The following is a 27868-nucleotide window of genomic DNA, read 5'->3' as shown; positions in this document are numbered from 1 at the left end:
AATGTAGTAACTAAGGCCATCCGCTCTGAAATTTGAATACTTCTTTACTGTCAGCTGAAAGCTAAAATTTGTTCTGCAATACAGAACTGTTCATTACAGCTACACAAACAGAGCCAAATTGAAGAAATTACACTGTAGGATTAGCAGCAGATAGCATAACTCTGGGTAGTCGTCAGTTTCAGAAATGAGTAGTGCACAACAGCATTTATCAGCTTACCCCTATTAAGCCCTACATTTTTCAACCTGATGGTAATAAACTGTATTCATGATAGATCATCATGGTCAGTGTTGCAAAATCTGCCACCTTTGCAATTAAGTTGAATAAAATAAAAAAAAAGACAAGGATACAAAATCTGTTACAGAATTTTATTGATCTTGCAGCAACAGTGTCCACTGGCATTGGAGTTTCATTTGAAATAAAAGTTATTTTAAATCCAAACAGAAGGTTACAGTAAGTTTGTGTCCAATCTCTTTCGAAGCATATTGTTTAACCCTCATCAAATCAAATGGATTGGAAATAAATCTGCCACCTGGATTACGATACCTTAATATAAAGACTTGTCGGCCATAAGGTGCGATGCAAACATAATTTTAAGCAACTCGTGGATGAAATTTTCACCAGACTTTGCCAAATGTAATTACAAAGCTAAAAGAAATGAAAAATAATATTCGACAAACATCAGTCAGTGGCTCCTGTCAAACGGAGAAAGAAAACTGAATGGAAAACATGATTACTTGTTTGCCAAGTAGCAGAGAGAACTTTGGAGTAAAACAAATGAACTAAACACTAGATTAAAATGAGTGAGTGGCACTTTTACCATGTTGTCACGTAAAACGTCAGTCTCACATGCGCGATCACGCTTCCAAACCTTATACCAATCCGAGTAAGAAAATCATCAAGAAAATAAAAATACCTTTTACTCACTGACCAAGCAAAATATAACCTGTTTTAACGCTACTGTGAAAAAATAAACATCTGTCAGAAAATACAAATAGATGGCAAGGAAACTAGTCACTGCATTTCATGTTAAATAAGGCATGTGCAGGCAGGATGCATGGAAATAAGAATATTAATGTCAGATCAGTTTATGGAGAGCATCTATCAAGCCCAATGCACACACGGTTATCCGTTTCCTTGACATGAAATCTAAAAGGCCTGGACAGAGCGAACGCCCCGGCAAAGCCTTAATACTAAAATTGTATTCAAATATAATAAATGTTTAAAAAACATTTAAATTTATTCAAGTTTTAAAATGGATTTTGTTGTATCCCATGCAAAAATGTACATAGGGATATTAACCACCCCGACGTCTGGATATTTAAAAACACCGGTCATGTTCGTCCATACACCGCCTCCTCCTTAGGCTTATTAGCTGTTATAACAAATATGAGAAAAGGGTGGGGTTCATCTTTGCCGACTTAAGTTACTTGATATTGTTGTACTTTGCTGAAATTAATTTCAAGAAATATTTTAAGCCGCTTACGTCTGTGCTTCATTTGATATTCAATTATCCGATGATTTATATCTGCTTAATTTTGCCCTAAATTTGTTTTTAAGCATTTTTTTCCTGGAGTCTTACAAATGAAATATTGCAGCAAAATGTTGGGAAATTTGGGATTAAATGCTTGGAATGGTGTTAGGTCCTTTCCTAATAGAAAAACAAGAATTATACAGCATTTCATCAGGTACCATTACTGGAATCAAAGCGGTCCAAGTGGTTATGGATCCTGCAGTTATTGGAGTAGTTTAAAAAAACAACAACAAACAAACAAACAGAAAACCAGAGGTCTTTAAAAACAAAGACGGAAGAATATCAAAGTTTTTTTAATTCCAAAGTAAAAAAAAAAAAAAAGTACTACTTCTTTCTCAAATTAATTTGGAATAATGTTTATATTTCCAGTTTGGACTCTCAGAAAGCTGTAAAATGAGCACAAAAACTGACTAATTTTTGGGGTGCAAAATATTCAAGTCCCTTTTAATGAAAATGTTTGAAATTTGTACTGCGATCCATTGTTACTCAGATAACCCTAGTTTTCGGACTTGGCCGCTCTGTATGTGCATGTAAGGTATACCGAATCGCCCTGGGGTTTAAAAACATTACATCCAGCAGTGAGACAAAGAGCTAACAAAGATGGCTGCCATGAGGGCTCACAACATTGGTTTCTATAAGCCAAGCCACTGGCACACACAGTGCCAGGTCATTTCCTTATGCTGGTGTGGCCCCAGGCGGTTAGATGTCCATTTCAAACTGGGCGTCGTCACCTTAAAGACAAAGGAAAACCAGAGCAATTTGTTAAAAAAACCAAAAAAAAAAACACTTTTAATAAACTAATAAAACAAAAACAGCAAACAGTGATCATTTAGAGATTTTCAACTGAAATGTTTCTACTTCTTGACATCAGCAAATACTTTAGCTGGTACAAGACTCGGTTTTAAAGACGATTGTTTTGGTTTTTCCACAGCTAAACAGCCAACGTGTGACGCCTGCTGGACGTCACATGAAGCATTTCTGGAACGCTTCGTTCATCAACTCAGCCTTTTGTCGATGTACATGGATCCTTTGACTCTCTGTGACGCTAAGAAATAAAATCCCTCTTCATCTTCTGCTTCCTAGCAGAGGCCCTGGTTTTCTGGGTCAAACTGACCGGTTTGAGAACTGGTAACTTTTGTGGCCCAAAAGGTAAAATGTGTTCTTTCTGGCAATAAAATGTCCTCCCACGAGGTTTTGGAAGAATAACTCTAAAATATATTTACAGGATCTACAGAAGCCTCTCGTTCCTGTTAATATAGAAGGAGGATGTTTTAACTCTCAAAAAAAAAAAAAAAGAAAAAATACATGGCACAAGCAAACTTTTTCCAGAGAGAACAAAGATAGAAACCAAGACATCTGGAACAACGTTCTTTGGACAGATGAGTTGAAATTTTATCTGTCTGGCCAAGAACAAAATGCAACTTTTAAGGAAACAAAACCTCTTAACAACTAACTTTAATAGATTGTATAGTTATAACTTAGAAATCTCTTCATAAATTATCCAAGAAGTATTTTTGGTTTTATAAAGTCACCCATTTTAACTCTCTGTGTGACAATTACATATACAATTTAAAGGTTTGTCCATAGCTTTGACAGAACAATGCCTTTCTGTTCTTGCATGACAAAAACAGCTATGCTGCTCAGCTGGTTTCTATATCGACATAATCTGTTACATGAGGTTTGGCCTGAATAGTTGCAACTGTCTTTTGGATCCTTATTAATGATCTCCACCTCATACCGGGCGTTACCAATTGTTTTCTGAAGTATTTTCAATTCTTGCCAGTTCTTTTTCCTGCAGTCATGTGTCCAAAGGCGTAAACGTCACTTAAAAAGCTGCAGGTTTCTGACCTTGGTCTGTCCACGTAAAAACTGCTCTAATGCAAGTTGTGGTTTTGTGGCACTCTGGCTCTCCTTTTCTACCTAGTTTCCATCACTTTCATGAATAAATAGCACGCACTGAAAGCAAGCACAATCTTTTTCTGTAACTCTGACCTGTAGTGGGTTTGCCATCACGGTTGTTGATGTGGTTGTTGGCTTCGTTCTTCTGGTTCTCACTCAGGACATGTTGGCTGGTCACTCCACGGATGACAGGCAGATGTGCAGGAGGAGTCTGAGCGATGGGAGAATTGCGCCTGTCCAGCAGAAACTTGCGGTCGTAAATGATCCGGGTTCCTTCAATGAGACAAAAGGAGATTATTTTACTAATCTTACAAAGTATATTTACATTTTAGCTAGTCCTCAATATGCTTGGAGATTATTCGTGTGGTACTTTGAAACAACAACGCATAAAGTAATTTGCTTCCTTGTATAAAATAATATGTGCTACCTGCATAATTGTTGTGAGTATACAAGTCACAACTTGCCCTCCACTAACCACTTCCTAAATGAAGTGGCAAGAAATGGTGGCCTTTCTACACCATTCTCTTTCACAAGAGAAGATTTTTCAGATGCACCCTTGAAAATGAAGAGGTAAGAGCTGAAATTAGAAATATACCAATGTAAATATTTTAATAGTTTTCTCATTTTGATGGCGGTAACCTCTGTATCATGTGGTAAGAAGTGTTCCAATACATTGTGTTTGGTATAAGTGTTTAATTGTATAAGCATCAACAAGAAACAAGTTATTTTTAAATATTAATAGACACACACTCCAGACATTGTGAAGTACAGCCATTTCACTATAGCTGTGTTTAGTTTTTAAAAAAGTAAAAAGGGGGAAAAAAACACTACATTGTTTAGTTTGATGTAGGCTGTAGAGATAATAGTACACAATAACTCTACTTAGCTTTTTTAAAATGTACATATATAAAGATTCCCCCCTCCCCCTGTCTTTGCACAGAAGTAGGTGAAGTCATACCAGAAACCAGTTATGCAGCAATACAATATGTGACAATATCTTCACTAAATTCAGAGCCCACATTTTGCAATCAGCCTTGTAATAAGTCATCCATCTGGCTCTGCTCCATCAATGTGATCCACCTATATTCCAGTAATTTAACAGAATCACTTGTTAGATTCTATAGTTAGACTAGGGGGTGGTCATTTATCATACTGTTTATCATTTATCGTGATAAACTTCCTGTCATGATAAGAATCGATTTATCATTGTTATGAGAAATTCCGAGTTTTTTTTTTTTTAAACCCAAAGCTGTCTGTATTGTCGAAATTGTTAGTTTTACTATTTTCTTCACTTTGACCAATGAAATCATCAATAAATATCAACAATTATAAAATATGATTACTGTGTGTAGCTTAGTGATGCAAATCACACGTCTTTATATGACTGATGTCCTAAAGTAGCGCATTGAATGTTTTTCCAAGAGCAGTATATGTGTTTGTGAGGCTATATGACACCCAGTCACAGTCATAGAGTCACATAAAAAAACAATAATTATCGTTTTTATCGTCACACTTATCGTTATCACAATAGTACAACAAAAATATCGTGATGAAACGTTCAGTCTATATTGCCAACACAACTAGTTTAGACCTGTGCAAGTCCAATGTCAGGTAACGCAACCATGAGAATCTCTGCGATGTTAAAAAGCCAATCAGGAAGCAGCTAGGGACCCGATGGGTGGGTCTAATCTTTGTTTTTGTTTTGGTCAGGATGACAACTCAGGCTAGGCCACGCAGATAGAAAATATTACCAGTTAAGTAAGACAAAAACAGACACATTTGATTAAACTACAGAGCAAAGCAGGTCTTCTCACCTCCAGGAGTGGTGGAAAATAAAGTGCCTCCAGGGGTGGTACAGTAGTCATGAGGTAGCTGCGTTGTGTCGTTGATCAACACCGTCCTGGTCGGGATGGCCCTGCTCTCGCTAAGCTGACGACTGGTCGACATTTTTCGGCGCCTGTTCGGTGACAAATCCAGCAGCTACAGAAAACTGTGGTGCTTATCTCCCGACGGACGGTGGAAACCCCGGCCGTTCCCCACTTTTTTACAGCTTCCCGAAAGCTTTCTCGGCTCTCCGTTCGTCCTACCAGCCGTCAGCACCGTCCCCTCCCTCAGCAAGGCAGGAAGCACGACGAGCTGAGGGGGGATATGACGTTGTGAGCGCTACGTCACCATCTGTTTATGAAAATCTGAAATGATTGTCTGGTTATGATTAAAGAAACATTTGTGTTCATGGCATTTGTCAACAACAAAAAGATGATACTGATGTATCTTACCAAATAAAACATTAAATAGAAGTTTTTTTGTTTGTTTGTTTCAGTACTTCAGTTCAAAAAGTAAAATAGCATTTTTCAGATTTGTAAATTACAAAAGGGTTTTTTTAAAATTAAATTTTAATGCAACTTATGGGTTACATAAAGAGATGGGCAGTGACTAAGTACATTTGCTTAATTGTATTTACTCAATCATCTTTTTGGAGAAAAGACTGGTCTTGCTACAATACTTTTTTACTTTTACTTGAGTAATATCATAATGAAGTATTATTCCTCCCATTTGAATGCAAGTACTCTCTCTGCAAGTAGCTTCACTGAATTAAGAACAAACACGTTTCTCTTAAATTGCACGAGACACAAACAAATCTATAGTTTATCTTAAAATAAAACTTCTTGTGTGGTCACAAGCCTTTTTTTATTCTTATATTTCTTTCTATCTGCTGAGGCTTACAATTTAACTTATTTACTCTTATTTGAATACATGTTTTGGGTAGTATGTTCACTTCTGCTGATATACATATTGACAAATTGTAGCTTAATATTAGTATATTAAAGACAGAATGGTATCAGAATTCCTCCAAGACATTGCAAGAAGGAAAGGATATCCAAAATGTTTGACCTAAGTCATACAACTTGAAGGCAAATGCACCAAAAATCAGAGTAATACATCTAATTTTGTAATCTGTGCAGTTGAATTTATTACGGTTTCTAGCTTGGCAGATACTGGAAACGACAAGTTGTACATGTATCACAGTTTAAGAACCCTAATGAATATCAGTCTCTAGATCTAGGGTTCGTCCTACCAGCCATATTCCCAGGTTTCCTTGTTTCCCAGGAAACATATTCAAAAGGTTTCCTGGGAATATGTGTCATCTATAGCAGAATTTTTTTCTGCTATAGATGACACATATTCCCAGGAAACCTTTTGAATGCGACTGGCCTATGACCAAAAATATGAGTCAGTTTTCTATGAAATCTGAAGATGTTCATTACACTAACATGACGCATGTGCCAAGTTAAATCTTACAAGGCCCTGCTTCTATTTTTAGAAATATTTTTTCTAAAAATAGAAAAAATAAAGAAACATCATAATCAAACATACAATTGGGGTAGAGAAACAAAATCAGAAAATATTTTAATAGGCCACAATTTTTGAAAATGGTAGTTATTGAAAAAAAGAAGCTATATTTATTAGTTTTTCTTTTATAAAATTTTACTCCATAATCTATTATGCTGAATTTTATAATTTACTAGCAGTATTTCTGTTTAGTTAAAATTTCATAGGAATGAGCCATTCTGACTTTAATCCCATCCCATCTGTACAGTCACGTCCCATTATGTATAGCATATAAGCTTATTCCTCTCACAAATATTTTAGAATTTACAGCAAATATGGGTTTGTAATATACAAGAAACACTACTTCACAGACCCAACCTATGCACAGATATGTTACACTTCTATATATAAACGCATCTATTAAATACATATAAGGTTCTCCAAAATGATCTTCAAACAAATGTGCATATTTATTTATACTTCTTCTTACTAATATTATCGTTAGTATAAATATTATAATTCTTTTGCTGCGTTGCGTTTATGTTGTCAAAATTATTTCAACATGTTCGAAGCAAAACTTTCATCATAATCCTCGTCATCAAGCATTTCCAACAGCTCCTGAAGGCACCATCAACGAAAACTCCTGACGCATGCGCAATGGCGTCAGTTGCTACCAACCGGGGGCGACCGTGTTCTTCCGCCGCCGTCCTCCATCCCTAAGCAGTCAGCTCCAGAAACCCGCACTTCAACATGAGCTTCACAGTCGAAGAGAGGGGAAACGCGAACTCCCCCAACTACCGCTTGTTCTTCAGTAAGTAAACAATGAGTAAAAATAGCAGAGTTTTATCTTTGTTTGCCACTTTGAGGACTCTCTGTTGACACCACAGGCCAGCCGCACTATCCCACGTGTTAGTAATTGATTTATTCTTGTAGGATTTAACCTAGGAGAAACTACGGAAATATAGGGATTCTATTTTTTTTATTTGCTGCAGGGCGACTTTTGAGTCATTCAGCTTTCACTTTTCAGATCTATTTGTTTTTGTTGTTGTTTTTTTATTTTTATTTACAAAGTCAATACAATTCAGCGATCATGCTTTCCGTTTTATACATATTTCTCAGACATTGTAATGCAAAAAATAAAAATAAAAAATACCGCAAATTGAATTTTGTTGTTTCGGGAAACCTCCCAATGCGTTTTAACACGTCACATAGAAACCTAAAGGGGCGGAGCAACGTTCTCTGTATATAAAAAGGGCATTGATAAATGCTGCATTGAGACAAGCAGCTCTTTATATTTTCTGGTAGACGAACGGTTAAATGCCAATTTTGTGCCCAAACTTAAAGAACTTATGGTATAAGATATGTTAAAAAAAAAAGAAGAAAAAAAAAGAAGAAGAAGTCATAAAGATAATAAATGTTGACTCCAGTTATTCCAATGATAAAATGGAGCCTAATATTAGCAAAGTGTAACACATTGACAGTAAGCAGTTGGTACTTTTTATGTAATCCACACAACACTGAGGTGTTCACTTCAACACCTCAGTGTCGAAGTGAAAGTAAAAGTTTGGGACCTTATGTGTAATTTCCTTATTGTGTGGAATACAATACTGATATAAAATGTTTCAGATTCGTTTGTTTACTTACCTGCTGTGTTAATTAGTGTTCAAACTTGACTACTTCACAGAAAATGCAGAAGGAAAGTACATCTCCCCGTTCCATGACATACCAATATATGCTGATGAAAGCCAGGTAAGGAAGCAGTTTCAGCCTTTGGACAAATAAATGTGTATATTTACACTTTTATGCACAATTTAAGGCCAGACAGCGGTTCGGTTATAGCAATATTGCTGCAGTAAATGCATTTCTGTGGCTCATCTGTCCCAGCACACAACTGCTTTGGATAATACTCTGCACAATATCAAGGTCATAGTCTGTTTAGAAAGCTGCACCCTTTACTCTTTGCTTTCTCTGGGCTATATCAATATCTCTCATGGCTGCTGAACAATTGTAATATATTACAAAACAGTTAATTCAGCTTATATTTTTAATGCATATGGTGTAATTGATTAAAGTGAATGTTTTCTTTCCTCTCTTAGAACATCTTCCACATGGTTGTTGAAGTACCCAGATGGACAAATGCAAAGATGGAGGTAAGAGACTGTCTTTTTTCTTATGTATTAGTTTATCGAACTATAGCAGGTGCAGATTCTTCTGTATCACAGAAACACAGAGCAAACACCAAAGTTTACATAAAGAAAACGTTTATTGTTATAAAAAACTAAAGTTATTGTCGCAGGGTTAAAGTGCACAAGAAACACCTTCTGTAAGAATTTAGTGAGCTCTTATCAACATCTTATCAGGTTTTTATTAAGACGCTAAAGTTCTTGCGCCACTCTAAACGCAAATTTGCGGAAAGTAAATGCACTTATTTACGTGCTGCACAGATATGAGCAATTGATATCTATCAATTTTCTTCTGCTTTGTTCTCATACAAAGATTTTCTGATGTTTGAAAGCAATTTATTTATACAGCACCAAGTGGCAAGGAACGTTATCTCTAGGCTCCTAACTAGACAACCTGGTCCACCTCCTAAATCGCTGTCCTGCCTGATTCATGCCCAATTACATAAAGTCTGATTTTGTTATCTACTAATGATGATGAGATATCTATCCTCGCAGCAATCCCTTTTATTAAAGAGTCATGTGGAGATGGTAGAGAAGACGCGTCTCGTTTTACAAAAAGAAACTTTCACTAGAACAAGGCTCAGCGCTCTGACGTCTGTTGCAATGTGATAAGAATTGAGACTGCAGTAAGGCAACCTCACTGCGACTGAGAACAATCACTGCAACATTATTCTTGAACTTCAGCATCTCAGGCAGTCGGAGAACGTACATCCTCTGCGGACTTTAAAGGCATCGGGAATTCATCAAATGGTCAAATAAATTGACCAATCCACAAAATGTGAATGCATGACACTTTACAATATAATCTACATCCAAATATTGAATCTAAGCAGTCCTTTGGTTTTCAAATTGCACACACTGACAGTGTGAGGACAGTGGTGAATCAGTTTATTGTGTAGCTCTGGAGGATAGGAATAAGAGCTGGATCATGACTATTTTATGTGGTAAAGAAAACAAAATAAAGTCGGTGGCAGCAGTGGCTCCATACTCATCAGATTCATCTGATAGCTGAAGCTGAACCTGAAATTCTGGCTGTAATTATTACTAACTGCTGCAACATCTTGCCGAGCTACTTTTATTTTTAGCAGCATTAATGACATATTTTTTTTAACAGACAATTACATCTCTAATTTTTTAAACTGTCTGATTTTCTGTTTCCCAGATTGCTACAAAAGACATCCTGAATCCAATAAAGCAGGACGTGAAGAAGGGGAAGTTGCGCTACGTGGCTAATGTTTTTCCTCACAAAGGCTACATATGGAACTACGGAGCAATCCCTCAGGTCGGTGTGCTCCGCCAATATTTTGTTGTGTGCATTAGATATTATCACTGTGTAACAGTAAATATTAAGTGGTAATAAGTTCCGCTACGGTGTTTCAGACATGGGAGGATCCTGCCCATAAGGATGGAGACACTGACTGCTGCGGCGACAACGATCCCATCGATGTCTGTGAAATTGGAAGCAGGGTACATGTTTCACTTTAATGTCTGTTTTTTTTTTTATTATTGTTGTTTGTATATATATTCCTGGGACATTTTATAAATGATGGACAACCTGAAAACTTCCTCATGAAGGTGTGCACCCGAGGAGAGGTCATCAAGGTGAAGGTGCTCGGTATCTTGGCCATGATTGATGAGGGAGAAACTGATTGGAAAGTGATTGCAATCAACGTAGAGGACCCCGAAGCCAAGGACTTCAACAGTAAGCTTTCTCCTCTTTTTTTATTTTTTTTTTAAATGCAACTGCTGTTCTGAATCAGCTAAATAGTGATTGCTGCACCGTCCCTGTCGACGTTCAGACATCAGCGACGTCCAGCGCCTGAAACCTGGTTATCTGGAGGCCACGGTGGACTGGTTCAGGAGGTACAAAGTGCCAGATGGGAAACCAGAGAACCGCTTTGCTTTCAACGAGGAGTTCAAGGACAAGGTTGCTCATGCCAACACGCCTCATTTATCTTTATTTCAGCTGTAAATAAGGTGTTCTGACTAAAAAGAAGTTGTTAGTAAGGGTTTATCATTTTCCTTCTGGGTATCTTCATGTTCTGCTGGGGGTGGGGGTTTTTTTAGCAACATTCAAGAGTTCCTACATAGTTTTAGATAAGGATGGAAAAAGAAATTAAGAACACAGAGGCATATTTGTATTTCCACACTGTATCACGTAACTCACTGCCTATAAGTAGCATCTATTGGTCCATCTATCGGACCAATCAATCGTTTAGGAGTGAAGGTTTCACATTTAACTTGAAGGTAGCTTGAGGTTTGTCTGGATGCTTAGCTTCCCACATTGATGATTTCTCTTTTCTGTTTTAGGAGTTTGCCATTGAAGTGATCAAGAGCACTCACAACTTCTGGAAAGCCCTCATTGGCCAGCAGACTAAAGCTGGTGAACTAAACTGGTAAACACTGCAGTTTAGTTGCTGTATTGATTGCAGTTTAAGCAGCTGAATGCGATAGATTCACATTCATTGAATTGTCAACTCTGTGTTCTAACACCGTCTCACGAATAGCAAAAACACATGCGTCTCATCTGGTGACAGTCCGTTCTGCTGCTCAGCAGACGAGGCCAGAGCCGCTGTTGGTGAGGTAAGATTTCTCTCTCCTCTTTCCAAATCGCAGCACAGCAGAAGTTTCAACACAGGGACTCATAATTTATCATTTCACTCCGATTTCAGACGTGTCCCTGTGGAGAAGGAGAGCCTATCCCATCATCAGGTAGAGATTTATAAATATCCCTGTCTCTAATGGAAAGGTTGTTTTAAATTCCTGTTGAATATTATTGATATGTTTACTGATTTTTTTATTTATTTTTTTACATTTGCAGTCGACAAATGGTTCTACTATGAGAGGAAGTGATCCTGGAGCTGAATAGTTTCACGAACAAAAACGATCATCTGTGACAGTTTTACTAAAAGGTGAATTTAAATTTGACTCCAGTAGGAATGCTGGGAAGTTGGGTGTAGGACCTCTGTCTTCCTGTAGATGGCGTGCTAGTGGTTAAACATTGACTCAAAAGTTTCATCATGTCGTGAACAACAACTTTTTTCCTAATTTAAGCAAAGATCTCTGTGGAGATGTGCTGTCGGATAATGTACTGGCAATGTGCCTCATAAAAATGTGTAATGCTGTATGATGCTGACCTGCTTTAATAAAGCTTCTCTGCTTAAATTACTGAGTGTGTCGAAATTCTCAGACTTGTGGAATTAATACTTTCTCTGGTTACGTAGTGAGATAAATAATCTTTTCATTAATATGCTAATTTGAGATGCATCTGTATTCCTAACATATTTTAACTGGCAAATAACGCTTTTAGTTTGATAGTTTAAAAATACCGAGTAATATGTTTTTTTTAAAAAGTGTACGAGATGTATTTGAATGCATCATGACGTCATCACCCGTGACCATAAAATGCTGTATAGAAGCGCACTTTCTTGACCAAATCTAACGGACGACGGGGTTTCACAACTTCGCTAGACCAAGGTAAGGCTGAATAATAATGGAAGAAGTTTAGCTTCCACATTTCCTGTTGAGATTTTTCTTTTTAATTATTTCTCCTGACAGAAAATATAGGTTTATTTCGGCCATTTGGCATCACTGCCCACGGTTAGACTGTTTATTTACAGACAGCTGATATGCTACAAACCGACAAGACACAGTAGTTATTGAGAAATTAACAAAACCCGTAGTAGTGTCTTATAGGGATTCTTTGTTTTACACGTCTTTCTGCTCTGGTGTTTTTAATAAAATAAAATAAAAAAGCTATGGCACTAATTTTTAAAGGCAGCAACTATTTTAGGCTCTAGGCAGGAATTATATTTCACTGTTAATCTATGGAGGATGGACATAAATGGCGTGTTTAAAGTGCAGGTTTTGTTGCTCACTGGTGTCCCAGCTTCAGTAATCAACAGCTGGGTAATTTCTGGAAGCCTTCACACACCGAAAGTCTCTATTCAACAAGAACATTGAGTTACCAGAGTGACAGGTGCTGGTGTGTCCATGAGGCAGAAGCAGGGGACACTGTCCAGATCAAATGTCTTTCTCCAAACTTATCGTAAAAATAGTCAGAGGAAGATCAGTGCTGCAGAGAGAGAGAGGGAGAGAACAAGCCCTTGGCTGCTTTTCTTTCACGTTTTAAAATTTTGAAAGTGATTAGTCAGAGCTTATGCATACCAGTGGGGTAATCCAGGGCCAGAAATAACAATTACCAGTAAGTCTCAGTGCTGGGTTCCATAATACAACAAGGTCTCTTAAACTGCAATATATTAAAATACATTAAATTCTGGTCTTGAATTCTAAAGTAAATGGAAGTCCACAGAAATAACTCTGTTACTTTTGTGAAAGTATAATGGTGTGTCTTATCTTGTATTCCATGTGTAGTCATCTTTATTTTAGATTGTGAACAGAGATGTCTTTTATATTTGACTGGATCTACAAGAGCTTCAGCAGTGTCCTGCAGTTATTAGGTATAGTATAATACAGCAATACTGTTTCTGTTTCTTTTCAACTACTTGATCCTGATCTATTCAAGTGTGTTTACATGCATGCATCCAAGAAGTACTGTGTTCTTCACATTTGGTTGCTTTTTTTGAGGAAATTTTTTAAAAACTTTTTTTTATCGTAAATAAAGTGAAACACTTTGGAGACTGAAGCTTAAAGTAGCCCTATAGACAAGAGCGTACAGCTTCTACTCTGATATTCTCATATGTTTACATCTTGCTTTTTAGTTGTTGTTTTTTTTGTTTTGTTTTTTTTTTTCTCTGATTTGCACTTTTATGACCGACTACATGATATTTGGCATTATGGACTTTCTTTATACATTTGTTTGGTTTGCACGGCTATAGAAACCCCTTTACACTGAAATTAAGATCTAAATATTGCAATTATAATATTGACTATTTTGCCTCACGATACTTTTTCTTTCACATCATCGTAATGTTCTTATTTTTATACCTCCGTTTTCTGATCTACATCACTAATAACTATAACTTACTTATCACTAATAATGACTAAGAACTAAATTACTTATAAGAATTCATCTCGTGTGAAGAACAGTGAAAGTGCACCAAAGTTGATGTGGTTCACCTGAGACATTATCTAAGCAACACTTTGCCACCGCAGTGTTGGAAGAAGTGACTGCAATGAGGAAAATGATCTGATACATTATGTAGCTCTTGCTCTCATTTGCTTTAGTTTGAGTTTAAAACCACAGTATGCATGTACAGCGTAACAACAGCTGTGTCGCTGAAAAGCATCCACTGCTAATTAATAGAAGACATATTTAGTGGCAACCGCAACCCAAGACAGAGTGTGTGTCTCTGGACGCCTGAATCCATTCCTTCCTGCTTTCCTGAATCTTCAACCAAATTTTAATGAAATAAAGATTTAGTTTGTTAACAATAATCAAAGTTTTTTTTTTTCCCCTATCATCATTTCACTCTTGACAAAAACAAAACAGTTCAACAAGTCAAAAATCCAATATCAAGGGATTCATGGCAATGTTGAGTTTGTGTGTGTAAACATTTTTTTCTTCAGTTAGAAAAAGTGTGTTTTTAGTTTTTTACTTCAGCATTTTTGACAATTTTATGCAAATACATCATACAGAAATGTAAAAAAACAACAAAAAACTTTATAACAGCTCCTCCTGATCCTCACCAGTCTTCGTAATGTTTGGAGTAGGAGCTGCGCATTTTTAAACAAAATCTGTTTCACATGTTCTTTTTCTTGTTAGGGTTGTACAAGAAGAGCGGGAAGCTGGTTTTCCTCGGACTGGACAATGCTGGAAAAACGACCCTTCTGCAGATGCTCAGAGATGACAGGCTGGGACAGCACATGCCAACACTATACCCAAGTATGTACAGCGAAAATGACGTTACGCAGTCCGCCTTGTGTTTCACGGTTTCATCCCTCTTCAAATCGCTGTGCCTCCTCTCTGCTCTCAGCATCCGAGGAGCTGACCATAGCTGGAATGACGTTCACCACATTCGACCTCGGCGGTCACACGCAAGGTGAGAGCACAGAATACGGGGCTGAAGTGAAGATTTTTTTTCAATCAAAGATGAAGAGATGCATTCGCAGGATGTCACATTAATCCTGAAATGGCCTCACAGCTCGAAGGATCTGGAAGAATTACTTCCCAGCAATAAACGGGATCGTCTTCATGGTGGATTGTGCCGATCATGAACGCCTAGCAGAGGCCAAAGCAGAGCTGGATGTGAGTTCATCACAAAGACGTGACCTGTTTTAGTCAACACAGCTGGCTGTTTCTGCGACTGCGAGTGCTGATGTGTTCATCTGACGCTTGTTGGGGAATAGGCGCTGCTAACGGACGAAACCATCGCTAACATCCCGGTTCTCGTCCTGGGGAATAAGATCGACCGTCCAGAAGCCATCAGCGAGGATGCACTCAGAGGAGTGTTTGGTCTGCATGGACATACAACTGGAAAGGTGAAGGACATGCAATACGTCTTGTTACCTGTCCGTGCACGATGAAACTGGACTGTACGAGCCAAGAATTCAAGGCTTTTCCGATTGAAATGTGTTCTCTCTCTATTTTCAGGGTAAAGTATCACTGAAGGAGCTGAATTTGAGGCCGATGGAGGTGTTCATGTGTAGCGTCCTGAAGAGACAAGGTTACGGAGACGGTTTTCGCTGGCTCTCTCAGTATATTGATTGATTACACTTCCTTTGAAAAAACAATAATTGGACTTCTGTTGATGCCTGCACACACAAAAGCATATTTTTGCAGAAAACTACTTGCAGTATACATGTTTTATTAAATATGCCATCTCTGGCAGTTTGACCTCAAGCCAGAGAAACATGTAAACATTTATTTTGTTGTTATACTTTTTCCACAAATAGAAACCTATGTGTCATACAGCACATTGCAATTGCTGATATTCTCTCTTCAGATTGAACATTCATGCTGCGCTGCCACTTCTTTTTTCTTTTTTTTTAAAGCATGTAGGAAAATGTTTGCCAGAAACATGTCAATGCTGTGACCCAGTGTCAGAGCTGAGCTTATATTTGGCTGCTGGTGTTGACTTACTGTAAAGGGCAGTTTAAGTTGATACATGGTTGAAGAACCTCCCACTTGGGTTAAATTGTGCAGTTAGTCCGTTGTAACTATGAAAATCGATCAGCTATTTCATGTTAGCTGATCGATCTACTGACTGTTTTACAAAGAGTTTATGATGGCAGAATACTAAATGAGTCCCATCTTGAGTTCATTAACTGACTTTTTAGTCATAAAAATAAAGCTTTATTCAGATAAGCTTTATTCAGATAAGCTTTATTCAGTATACAACCGCAGTGCAAATGCTTCAGCATCGCTAAGTAATGTAAGAAACTCATAGCAGGAAAGATGCCAGACTGCAATATATGTTATGATGAGTTACACCTGCAAAAAACACTTGAGTACTTTGTGACTAGTTGCTGCCAACAACATGCAGTAATTTTATGAGAGTACTTGCACTTGAATACTTCAAATTATGCACATTTATTTCAGAGGGTAACACTGCAAAATATGCATATATTTTTTTTGTGTAAAGTATCTTATTTATATTTGGAATAAATAGTTGGACATCGTAGTTAGTATAAGTGTCGCACTGAGACATGAAGTGAAGTCTGTTACACAAATGTGATTCTAGTGTGGAATGTAGCACAATAAATACTTTTGACAATTATTATGTTTTCAGTTATTGAGCAACTGTCATTTGTTTTTGTTTTTTTAAACATATTTATTTTTTTTGCCAGCTGAGAAATTTTTCTGGGTGATAAAATCAAAGCATTTTTTCCCCTCATAGTTAGAAAACTATGAGGAAAAAAAATCATTTGATTGACTATGTCGAAACAATGTTTACTTAGACAAGGTCGATTAGGTTTTTTTTTTGTGGCTATGAATAAAACGTTGATTCTAATATACTATAGTACTCATGTTGGAGTTGCCTAAACATGCATGGTCTTGTCTAGAGCACCAGTTCACCTGAATGCACCATGTTGCCAAAGCGCAGCCGTAAAATGCTGTGTGAAAGCGCAACTGTCAAACTAGTGGGGAAATTATATTTCAAAAAGTTTAAATGAATGTTTTTGTCTAAAAATTTAGCGTGTAAAAACAGTTTTAGATGTTGCACTAATATAGAAAATGCCATAGTATATGGAAACACAATTAAATAAATACGTAGGAGCAAATTATTATCAGTGTAAAGGCGATTTTAAGGATGCAGCTCCTTTAAACTACCGGTCTTCTCCTTCTCGTTTCCTATTGGCTGGATAATTTCAGAGTCTCACCAATCGTGTTGGACATTGAGAAACAAACAGGAAGTTATATAATTATTGAAGTTATTTGCGACGAAGCAGTAGTTTAAATTTTAATGGACTGCCATATTTTACTCTGTAACTTATCTTGTTATCTTATCATTGGACTGTAGGAGCTTTAAGTGCATTGCTTTTGAGTGATTTTTCGTGTTATTTACTATAGTAAAGTTGATCCACGCTGCAGGAATATGGAGCTGAAAGATGTGGAAAAGTGCTGCTGTGTGATTAAAGTTTCTGGGACACCAGGGAGGAAATCCGTCAGCTGCAGCGGAGTAATCGTCCACCCTCGGTCTGGTACTGTCTTATGCACCGGCCTCCCGTTTTGCCGGTTTGTTACCGACAGAGAGCTCCTCTCCTCAGACGCCGAGGTCCTGTTTCCCCGCAGCTTCAGTGACAAACTAAAAATCCGCGTCTGCTTGTCAGGTTCCAGAAGGAGCAAGCCATCCCGTCAGCGGGAGGTTTCAGGCGAGCTGCTGATGCTGGTGAACTGCGTGAAGTTCAAACAGACCTTCCTGGGAGTTTTCCAGGAGACAGACCAGTGGCGTTTCCATGGTGATGATGAGGATGCTGAGCTGATCAGAGATGCCCAGTCCCTTAGCTGGTTTGCAGTCCTCAGGGCGGGTGTGGTGGCGAACAACAACACAGACACAGAAAGTACCCCCTGGCAGAGCAGCTTGTCTCTGCAGAAAGGCTGCCCGGTTGTTGCATGCGGCTCTCCGTTTGGCTCCCTCTGCTTAGACCTCTTCATCGGCACCCTCAGCCGAGGGATTGTCAGCAACCTGGCTGGAGAAGACAATGCTGTCATCCTCACAGACGCTCGCTGCCTACCCGGCACAGAGGGTGGAGGCTTGTTTGTGGTGGAGCCCACAGACAGTGTCCGCCTCATCGGTGTGATTGTGTCTCCATTTGGCTGGAAGTCAAATGAGTGGATAGGCCTCACTTTGGTCTGCTCTGTTGACGTGATCTTCAGGAGCGTCATCCGTTGCACAGGGGTCCGAGATCCGCTTCGTGGGGTTTGGGAACAAAAAGAAGAGGCAGATCTCTGCATGTCCAGTACAGCTCAGGGGCCAGCAGCTGTTAGACACCCCACTGTGTGCTTTGTGGACAGTGGACATGCCTGGGGCTCAGGAGTTGCTGTCAGCGCAGGGCTGGTGGTAACTTGCCGGCATGTAATCAGTGGGAAGTCTTCAGTCACCCTGAAGTTTCATCAAGATGGCAGGTGATTCATTGTTTACACTTCAATGTCTGGTAATTGTTGCAAAACAGTTCAACAAGTGTAAATACTTTTGCGCGACACTGCATGATACACAAACACCAGAATCGGGATGGTGTGAAACAATAAAACAAATGCAGAAAGTATTGGGAAAAGAGAGAGAATAGAATAAAGTGACAGGAAGAAAGAAAAGATTTAGAACTACAAATAAATTACTGTCACAAAGTCAAAGTGGGAAATCAGTAAAAACATAAAAAAAATAGACCTTAATGGATTATTTGTCTTCAATAAATTGTTTTATTGTCTAGTAACACCAAAGAGAATATAATCTAATGAACTGTAGTGATCTATTAAAATAAAACATAATTTGTGAGCTTGATATTTATTTATTTTTTTAAATGTTTTGTGATTTCCTTTTTCAGAGTCCAAGATGTTGTGGCCGATGTTTTGTTCTCCACTAAATCATCTTCACCATATGATTTGGCTTTAATTGAGCTTAGAGACCCCGTTCCAGAAGCTGTGATCCCCAGAATGTCAAAAAGTTTTCACCTAGGTATGATGTCAACTTTAAAATTGAAAGAGAGAAGCGCTAATTTACCTTAACAAGAGTGCTGTGAGATTTAACACTCAGCTCAGTTTTTTTTTAATATATAATATATATTTATTTTATGGTTTCAGGTGAAGCTGTGGTTGTAGTGGGATACGGCGGGCTGGGCCGAGTATGCGGTCCATCCCTGACATCTGGTGTCCTCTCCAAGGCCATCAGCTTGAATGGCCAGCCTGTCATGCTCCAGACCACATGCGCAGTACAGGCGGGAGCCAGCGGGGGCGCTGTGGTGCAGAAACAGTCGGGAGAGCTGCTTGGTGAGAAGCCCTGTACCTTCAAAAACAAAAAAAAAAAAAAAAAACCTCTTCTCGAACAGTAGGGGGCGTGCGACCACCACGAGAAAACCTGTCTGTGGCGCACGTGCAGACAAAAGAACCCAGCTGTGCCGCTCTCATCAGATCGCTGCTCTGCTGTGGCTGCAGACTTAAGGACGGCTTGTCTTATCTGCTCTGTCGCAGGGATCGTTTCGAGCAATGCGCGAGACCTGGCTGCGAGCGTAACATATCCGCACCTCAACTTCATCATCCCGGCGCCTGTTTTCCAGAGGTCGCTGCAGGAGTTTCAAAAGACAAGAAATGTCGACGTGTTCAGTGTGCTGAACGCCACAGAGCGGGATGTGAGACGGGTGTGGAGGCTGCAAGGTGCACAAAGCAAACTGTGACCTGCGATTCATAAACTTTGAGAGGTTATGTGTTCCCCTTAAATTCTTTTAAACAGACATTAATATACATATAAGGGCATTGTTTCCACTAACTCGTCGCAGAATCATTAGAATATTAGAAAGATGATGTTAATATATTGTAATACCGATGTATTCTTTTATTCAATTTGACTACAATAAACCTTCCTGTATTTTTACCGAGTTTACGGTTGCATGCACTTTCTAAATGATCCCTATTATAACAGCTGTATTACACAGTTTTGTACACCTGTATCAAGGATGCCACATTTATTGACATCCCTGATAAAGATGTGTGAAAAGCCCTAAATGAAATGTTTCTTTTATTGCATTAGCCTAATCTCATAAGAGAACATCTAGAAATAAACCTTTAATCTGAATATATTTAATCATCCAAGGAAAAGAAATCCTGACATCATTTTAATTACGCATACCTTTGAACCATGCGGCTGTAAAATAGGTGCCAATATGTTAGATGAAGCTGCATTTGATCCCCTCTTTTTCTACAGTTACAGCATCAAGGGTACTATTTCTGGAAGCATTTGTGAGGATTTAAATCTGCTTCTGGTGCATGAGGTTTATTTTTTATCTTTTTTTTTTTTTTTTTTTTTTTTTTTTTTTTTTTTTTTTTTACAAGCAGGAGGAAGATTCAGCATAACAAGCTGGCAGGTTGCAGAAAATGATTGGTCCCTCTGGGTAGCTCGAGACGGCTGCTGTGTGTATATATCAGGTATTCAGACATCTGTTGGCAGGAACATTCACTCACATCGGAGGTTTCGCCCGATGGGACGTTACCGGTGCTGATTTCCATTATCACAGAAATACGAAACTGTGAGATGACATTTCCAAAGATTGGTTACTGTCGGTTTTCACAATGCAACGGCAGACGTTCCTGGCGTGAACTCTCGAAGACAAGGAGCGTAGCATACCGAAGGGGTTTCTGTTTCACTGTTCCCAGAGTAAATCGTTAACAGAGGAGAGGCTTAAGAGCAGTGTCCTGAGGAAACGCATTTTTCTGTAGGTATTGTGCTTTAAGAGCTGCTCACATGCAGACCGTGAGGTCTATATCCAATTTCTACCGGTTTCCCTTACAAGCCACGTTTCACACAACGAGGGAAGGCATAAGGAACGTAAGCCGGCAACCACATTGTGTCAACACAATCCGCTTCACAGCGAACAGGTCACACAAAGAGGAGATTTAGAGATTTGCGCTGGTGATTTTTCAAATTGAGCTTCAAGAGGGGGCAGTACGTGACATATTGTGGGAGATATTCTCGATTTTCATGTCACTAGAATAATCTTATCTGAGCAACGTTGCTGGAAAAAAAAGAGTGCTCCTCTGAAATTTTCCTGAACTGAACCAGAATAATACCACTTGTAAAAGCAGCAGAATTCGGTACATTTAGTTGTTTAAAGCAAACAAACGGGTCAAAAAAAATAATCTAATTTCACTTTCAATTGTAAAATGTAACCTGAGCCTCACGTTGTTTAGGCTTCTTGCTATGGTTATCAGATGTTTTATGCGTTGTGCTATTACAAACTAGGCATAATGAAGCTGCCTGAGAGTAAATGCTTTAAATGAGCTGTTTCTATGAAGATTAAAACGAGCTGTTTGCTTTGATATTATTATACTTCAGGAGGAGGGTACCGTAATTTTATCGTTAAAATTGCATCTTATCTCCTCCTCTGAACTAAACGTATTCTGCAACTATCTCGTTTGTGCCTATTTAAATCTTGTTTAGCCCATTTTCTTTTGCTTGATGGCTGTTTATACTGATGTGATCAGATGTTGAGAATGATCAGTGTGAAATGAATGGTTGTTATGGAAACCTGGTGACCTTAAGATGCCACTCTTTGCTGCAGTTTTTTTTTTTTTATTAACAAGCTTCAGATTTATTCCTCCCTCCATCACTGCCGTCAGAGATCTACGTATGTATTCGGTCATCTAATGCGGCCCGAGTTTAGAACCACTCCTCAACTCAAACGTATGAACCAGATTTGTGCCCCGAATATGAAATGCCTTAAATACTTTAATTTCTCTTCTCACGGTGAATTATATAATAGAAATATCAACTATCAACTATGACTTTGAACAAACTGTTAACACAGCTGCTCCCGACTTAAATTTAACATTGAACAAATGAAAAGAAGAAAGAAGCGCATCACTACAGACAACTTACCAATACTTGATTATATGGACAATGTTTCCATTGCTGGTCACTTTATGCACTAAAATGGAGGGTAGCAACAAAAAAGAAAGACTTCTCAGACTCAGAAGCACGGTGACCAGATGAGCCACATAGATAAGATTTATTTTATTTGATGGTTTTTTGTTTTTTTGTTTTGTTTTTTAATTAAACACAATAACCGATGCACATTATATTACGACGTACACTTGCCAGATAAGCCGTAAAGCTGCCAGTCTTTCAAGGCATTGACCAGCAGGTGACATTCTGTCTTCCGATGCACACGTTATGTACAAGCTAAGGAGTGATGTGTGAGAAACGTCCTAATAAGTCATGAATGAGACAGAGCACTACTGTCACATATGAGCCAAAGCGTATGAGGTGAAAACAATAAGGCCAGAGGGCGCTTTTCAATACTCTTCCTGGTTTCGTTTCCTTTACGGGCAGATTTCAAACTAAAAACCCTAACCGGTTTCCATCTGCACCCATAGAAGATAAAGAAGACAACTCTAGACTATTGAAATGCACCCAAACTGGATATATATATATTTATATATATATATATATTTAGCTTTTTAATGCAAGCACCTGCAGCTTCTTAAAATCTCCATTACACATCAGCTAAAAACAGCTCGTAGATAGTTCAAAGGACATACAACAAAAGAGAACAAAGATTCACAAGATTTTTTTTTTTTTTACTCACAAGCCCAAAATTTCTGAATAACATCTCCCATTTCCTGTTTCCCAAGATAAGAACACCCTGAAACAATAAATACTCCCATTAGCATCTGACCCCCTTCCAAATCACGACATTCCCTCCTGTTTTTCTAACCCATTATAAATCGGAGTGGAGTGCCTTAATCACGTCCATCGTCAGCAGTATATATATATGTGTGTGTGTGTGTGTGTTTGGGACCGTTAAATGCTTCCACATAGAGGTGGGGCTAAAAGCTGACCCTTTTACCAGATATACCCCCCGTCATCCACCTCTTCCACCTCTCCCTCCTCTTCCTCAGCCTCCTCTGCAGTCTCCTCAGCTTCTTTCTCCTCCTCGTCTTCCCATCCAACTGCGCTGCCAAAATCCCCTGAATATGTCATTTCAGAATCTGCAAAGAGAAGCATGCAGAGTAAGTGAATTAAGCCACCGTGAGAGTGTGTGTGTGTATGTGTGTGTGTGTGTGTGTGTGTCTGTCCTTTCTGTTTCAGAATATTGACGGCAGTGACAGCTAAGGGGGACATGCGTTTGACTTTGTCTGGGTTTTAATGGCTACTTCTAAACTGTGCCAGGGGAACCATTCTTATCAGACGCAGGTTCCGTCCAACCAGCCCTTCTTCCCCGCCCCCAATTTATCTTGAAAGACTTTTCTCACAGCGACAAGCAGCGCTTTAGAATGCCAATGACTCTGGACACTTAAAAAGTGGCACCGGTTTCTAAATCTAAGCTGTCTTCCAGCGCGGCTCGGTCCTTCAAAACAAAAGGTTTTGTGCTAAAATTCTTGCGAGGTTGCAGGGCAGAAGCGGGCGGATATGCTTCGGATATTTATAACTGTGTTCCCGTCGTTCAGATCCCGACATCGTTTCCCAAACTCCCCGACGGCTGTTGAAACCTTTTTCGAGGCTTACCGCAATCCGGCTTGCCACGAATCCTAGACCCCGCGACTTCTCCTCCGTTTTGGTCGACGCACCAGCACTCGCCCCTGTCGCACTGCTGCTTCCTGTAGTAGCCGTCCTCGTTGCAGCTGGGGATGAATCGGCCTGCACACGCACAAGCTTAAATCAGTGAGAGTCAAGTGTGGACCTTCCCTTGCAAGCCCCATTGAAAAAGAAATCCAGAAGAGTGTTTTTTTTTGTTTTTTTTTTTGTCCAAGACTGCCCACAGTCTCGGTGGCCATTTCTTTGCAACAGGAAGTTATATTCCTCATACCATACAAAAAAAGTGTCTCCAGCAAGATGCAAAACAAACGTCCACAGGCTGCGTAGACTAGATAGCAATTTTCTCGCTGAAAGGAAGCTTCTTAGTGGGACTGCTTTATTTTCACAGCTTTCAAACTGACCCGGTCCTTGCCAGAACCAAAAAGATCGGGACGAGGGATGCAAGAAATGAGGCCAAAAAGAGCCTGAAAAGTTTTATTTTTTTGGACTGTATGATCCACGCACAGGCAAAGAAAATTAAAGTTGTCAGATATGCAAAGACGGGTTAAAAATGAAGCATCCCACAGACTAGATATTTATTTCGTAGTTAAAATAAAAATAAATAAAAGCCAAACAGAGACTCAATCCAATCTTTCAGGGGAACATCTGAGTGTCTTGCTGGCAGGCAGCTCTCTGCTTGCCACTCTGTGTCCTTGGAGAGGCCTGACTCAGAACCCAGTCAGCCAACCAACCAAATTCTGCAATACGTACGTACACACACTCACACACTGATATACAAATCTGCACGCTTACATATTCATCTGCTTACACACTATACTGAGGATAGACAGAGGGCTGTGTGTTGTGTTAGCACTACATAACTCACAGAGTGGATCATGGACTGATACCCATCTCCCTCCAGTTATTTATCTAACAGAACCACCAGACGAAGACATCCACAGCTAAACGTGTTGGCATGCAGCTACAGAATATTAACACGTACCAAACTTTTTCTTCCCACCGTCCAGAACTTGAATCCTCTCCAGTTCTGCTAGGCAGGGCGGCTCTTAAAGACAAAAGAAGATTGTTTTTACAAGGGGAGGTGGAACCATCTTACCTGACAAAGTGACGCAAGGCTGAACTGTAAGACCTAATATTACTGCAGCAACAGATAGCACGCAGGCAGCACAAACTGCCAGCAGAAAGTCACAGTGGAGAGCCAAAGCTCCCATCAGCCTCAGAAATACTCACTCTCCCTCCAGAAGCAGAGGCACCATTCAGCCGTGGAAACCTTCCCGTCCCTGTAGGAGTCGCAGGAGTTGAAAAATGGCCGGATGCAGACCTCGTATTTGTCCAGGTTGATGGCAGCCAGCTCGGCCTGATCCAGGTAAAGGTCGTTGTTGGTGTCGAGCTTGGAGAACATCCAACCTATGGAGTCCTTACAGCTGGCGACCAGGCTCCTGTCCAGCACTGCCGACACAAACTCACTTATTCTTATTGTGCAAGCAGCTGCACAAATAATACATTCGATGTAGTGCATCAAATCAGGTCAATGGTCTGAGGAGGTACACAATCCATCACACTTATTGGTAATGCGAGTACATTTACTCTGTAGGAAGATGATACCAAATTTAGCACTATTTCTCTTTTTGATAAAATCACTGATGCCACTCTTACTGACAACTTCTCATGAAGTTCATGTGACTTAAAGATGCTGCATTATATGTTTTTCAGGCTCATCGTGTCATTTTATAGCATAACCAAGTAACTGTGTTAGCTCCAGTTGCTACAAAACTGCTACGCACATATATATCAAATATGGCTTAAGAGAAATTTAACATCACGATTTAATGCCTTGAAACAGGGCCTAGAGTCTCTTTAAAAACTCCGTCACAACACCGCTCCTATATACAATCTTTAGCAACGTTTTTACCAGTCTGTTACTGAAAAGTAGCTCGAATAATGAACTCGGCAGATGCTTAGTTCCACCAAGTGTTTGCCAATTTCTGCTGGCTAGTCTGAAGGAACTGAGTGGGGGATTTGCAGAGGAGGGGGTGCACCCAGACATCCTGCGCCTTTTATCCTCCACCTTCTACACTTCTCACGACCAAAAGTTAACGATCTGAAATAAAGCTGCGTGACATATCAGAAAAACATTTAATTCCAACACTTTTATTAAATACTCCAATGACAGTAGAAATTATGATCAAGTCGATTTCCTGTTCTTTTTTTCACAACGTTGTCTACCAGCTTTAGCTTCTCAGCTACTGAAAACAAAACATCTGTTGGGGTCAAGAGGAGCTAAGTCAGTCCATCTGGCCAAATAACTACTGGCATGCATTTTGATACATTGTGCTACAGAAGCACAATGTATCAAATTGCATGTAATGTTACAATTACAATTGTATGTAATGTTACATAACATTACTCTATCGATAAACCATTTTGAAGAGCATTAGTAGCATTAAAAAAATGTCTGTGACATCCAGTGGAAGCTGTAACTACAGATCAATTTTTTTTGTTTGTTTGGATTAGAAAAGCAAAAAAAAACAAAAAAAAACAAACAAAAAAACCCATCTGGATGGAAAACCTTTATGAATATATAGGAAAGCAGTCCTGCCAAAGGTAAGGCGCTCACTGTTCACAGCAGCGTTTTGACTGACAATTTTCTTATGTTCTCTGAGGAACTATATTAAACAGTCAATTTTGAGTTGCTGAAAACCCAAACCGTGTACCCCATGTAAATGTTTTCACAATGCTGTGGTGATTAATTGAGAAAAGGACTCTAACCTGACGCAGTGCTGGCTGCTGGGGATCTGGCCCCTTGCTTGCTGTTGTTGTTCTGCTTGGCGTTGGTCTGCAGGAGCTGGAACCAGTCCTTCAGACGCTCGCCGAGATCAGACAGATCCTGCCCGGTGCAGCTCTCTGTGAAAGCCAGATGGAGGGAGACGCTTGACGTGCTTTCTGCACGTAGAGGGCATGTGTCAAACTACTAAAAAACGAGGAGGCCGACGTAAAACTGGCGTAGCTACCACACTTGTGGACTACGGTTATTAATTATTCTGCCACAAATTTGGATCTCACCGTGTTTCCCCTCCCTGGACGCAGGCGCCGCAGTTGGGCAAGGACACAGACCTGAACACTTCAGGGTGAGAGCTTTCCCAGTAAGACACGCCTGCTGCTCTAGCTTGCACTGTAACACACACAGACATACTCAGGATCATTACAGGCAGACACACAAGCCAGCGGCGTCGACAAGGGGACACAAAGGTGAACCAAAATGAGTTATTGCTGCAACGCAGATCAAATATTCATGAGGTGACTGACTGTAAACCCCGATTCAAATCTGAGACTTGCCCCTAAATGCGTCGACATCCAACCTCTGCTCACTCGCAAGGTCAGGAATAGGGATCCACGAGACAAAGCATTAATCAATAAACACACAGGACCCTGTCGCCGCGAGTCACCAATTGGTCCCTCCGAGGTAGCATATCATGGCTCTTTGTCCCGGGTTTTCCCAGGAGGAGCTCCTCACACGGCTCAGATCAGAGTGTTCTTCTGTTTTTATCCCAAACTACACGGCACGCTGTCAGAATACATAACAGATTTATCGCTTTTAATAGCCGTGTGTGTGTGTGTGTGTGTGTGTGCGCGCGTGTCTTCACGCAACATATGCTTCCCAAACACATTCAGTGAGCACCACAGTAAAGGTGACGTTTAACCAATGCATTCATTTCCATATTTTGTACTGCCTCACTAAGAGGAACACAGCCAAGATTTTTTTTTTTTTCCCCCTTTTGAGTTTATGGACGTTCAGTGATTATTTTTGTTTAATCTTGAGTAAATAAAATATTGTTTTATAGCCATCTGGAAAGGACAGAGGTAAATAATGAGTAATACGCCAATAAACACATTATCATCTCAAGAATATATAGTAAACAAGAGTGTAGGAGTGGATAATGTGATTCAGTGGAACTGAGCTAACTAGTCATATTCAGTAATATAATATTTTTTGCTCGTTTATTAGATCAAAAGTTAAAAAAAGACCTTCTAGCATGTATTAAACACTTTTTCTTAAGCCTTCATTTCAACATTAAACATGTTTCTTCTTTAATATAACTTATATAATATTCTAATATTAAATGTTTATTTTCACAAGCTGTATGCATAAAATCATCATAATTACGCAAAATAAAGGCCTTAAAACTCCAGTCTGTAATCTACATGATGTGTTTCATCTAGTGAACTGAGTCACTGATGTAAATGAACTTTTCAATGATATTCTAATGTCTAATGA

The 27868-nt window shown here is 39.3% G+C and overlaps 5 protein-coding genes across 8 annotated transcripts in view; 3 read left to right on the top strand and 2 right to left on the bottom strand.

The window, feature by feature from the left end:
* Positions 1-352: 352 nt before the first annotated feature.
* On the bottom strand, positions 353-5577 carry eif4ebp2 (eukaryotic translation initiation factor 4E binding protein 2). The gene is made up of 3 exons (XM_007545246.2): positions 5246-5577; positions 3525-3704; positions 353-2263 (listed from the first exon to the last, which is right to left on the bottom strand). Exons 1-3 carry the CDS (start codon positions 5376-5378, stop codon positions 2232-2234), a joined length of 345 nt encoding a protein of 114 aa, XP_007545308.1. The 5' UTR covers positions 5379-5577; the 3' UTR covers positions 353-2231.
* A 1845-nt stretch (positions 5578-7422) lies between these two features.
* ppa1b (inorganic pyrophosphatase 1b) lies at positions 7423-12113 on the top strand. The gene is made up of 11 exons (XM_007545245.2): positions 7423-7572; positions 8446-8510; positions 8858-8911; positions 10107-10226; positions 10325-10411; positions 10520-10646; positions 10744-10871; positions 11255-11340; positions 11452-11527; positions 11617-11656; positions 11766-12113. Exons 1-11 carry the CDS (start codon positions 7512-7514, stop codon positions 11795-11797), a joined length of 876 nt encoding a protein of 291 aa, XP_007545307.1. The 5' UTR covers positions 7423-7511; the 3' UTR covers positions 11798-12113.
* Positions 12114-12317: 204 nt separating this feature from the next.
* sar1ab (secretion associated, Ras related GTPase 1Ab) lies at positions 12318-16623 on the top strand. 2 transcript variants are annotated; one of them, XM_007545242.2, is made up of 7 exons: positions 12318-12421; positions 13319-13404; positions 14670-14789; positions 14881-14946; positions 15049-15152; positions 15254-15385; positions 15498-16623. In XM_007545242.2, the coding sequence occupies exons 2-7, from the start codon at positions 13347-13349 to the stop codon at positions 15612-15614; spliced, it is 597 nt and encodes a 198-aa protein (XP_007545304.1). In that variant the 5' UTR covers positions 12318-12421; positions 13319-13346; the 3' UTR covers positions 15615-16623. The 2 variants fall into 2 exon arrangements, with proteins under 2 accessions (XP_007545304.1, XP_007545305.1); XM_007545243.2 differs by having other exon boundaries at positions 12322-12421; positions 13334-13404.
* A 260-nt stretch (positions 16624-16883) lies between these two features.
* tysnd1 (trypsin like peroxisomal matrix peptidase 1) lies at positions 16884-19937 on the top strand. The gene is made up of 4 exons (XM_007545241.2): positions 16884-18473; positions 18890-19020; positions 19146-19331; positions 19533-19937. Exons 1-4 carry the CDS (start codon positions 17443-17445, stop codon positions 19733-19735), a joined length of 1551 nt encoding a protein of 516 aa, XP_007545303.1. The 5' UTR covers positions 16884-17442; the 3' UTR covers positions 19736-19937.
* Positions 19938-22031: 2094 nt separating this feature from the next.
* Positions 22032-27868, bottom strand: part of spock2 (SPARC (osteonectin), cwcv and kazal like domains proteoglycan 2) — a 34545-nt gene continuing 28708 nt past the window's right edge. For 2 of the 3 annotated variants that reach the window (XM_016667708.1, XM_016667705.1), the window contains 6 exons: positions 26656-26764; positions 26362-26535; positions 24823-25041; positions 24575-24637; positions 23563-23694; positions 22032-23045 (listed from right to left, as the gene is read on the bottom strand). In XM_016667708.1, the coding sequence (XP_016523194.1) occupies positions 22900-23045; positions 23563-23694; positions 24575-24637; positions 24823-25041; positions 26362-26535; positions 26656-26764 (843 nt within the window). In that variant the 3' untranslated portion in view covers positions 22032-22899. The remainder of the gene's footprint in view (positions 23046-23562; positions 23695-24574; positions 24638-24822; positions 25042-26361; positions 26536-26655; positions 26765-27868) is intronic. The other variant, XM_007545239.2, reaches the window with a different exon arrangement.

This window comes from Poecilia formosa, unplaced genomic scaffold (genome assembly GCF_000485575.1).
Source record: "Poecilia formosa unplaced genomic scaffold, Poecilia_formosa-5.1.2 Scaffold12, whole genome shotgun sequence".
NCBI classification, from domain to species: domain Eukaryota; kingdom Metazoa; phylum Chordata; class Actinopteri; order Cyprinodontiformes; family Poeciliidae; genus Poecilia; species Poecilia formosa.
This window is presented reverse-complemented; position numbering and strand designations above follow the sequence as displayed.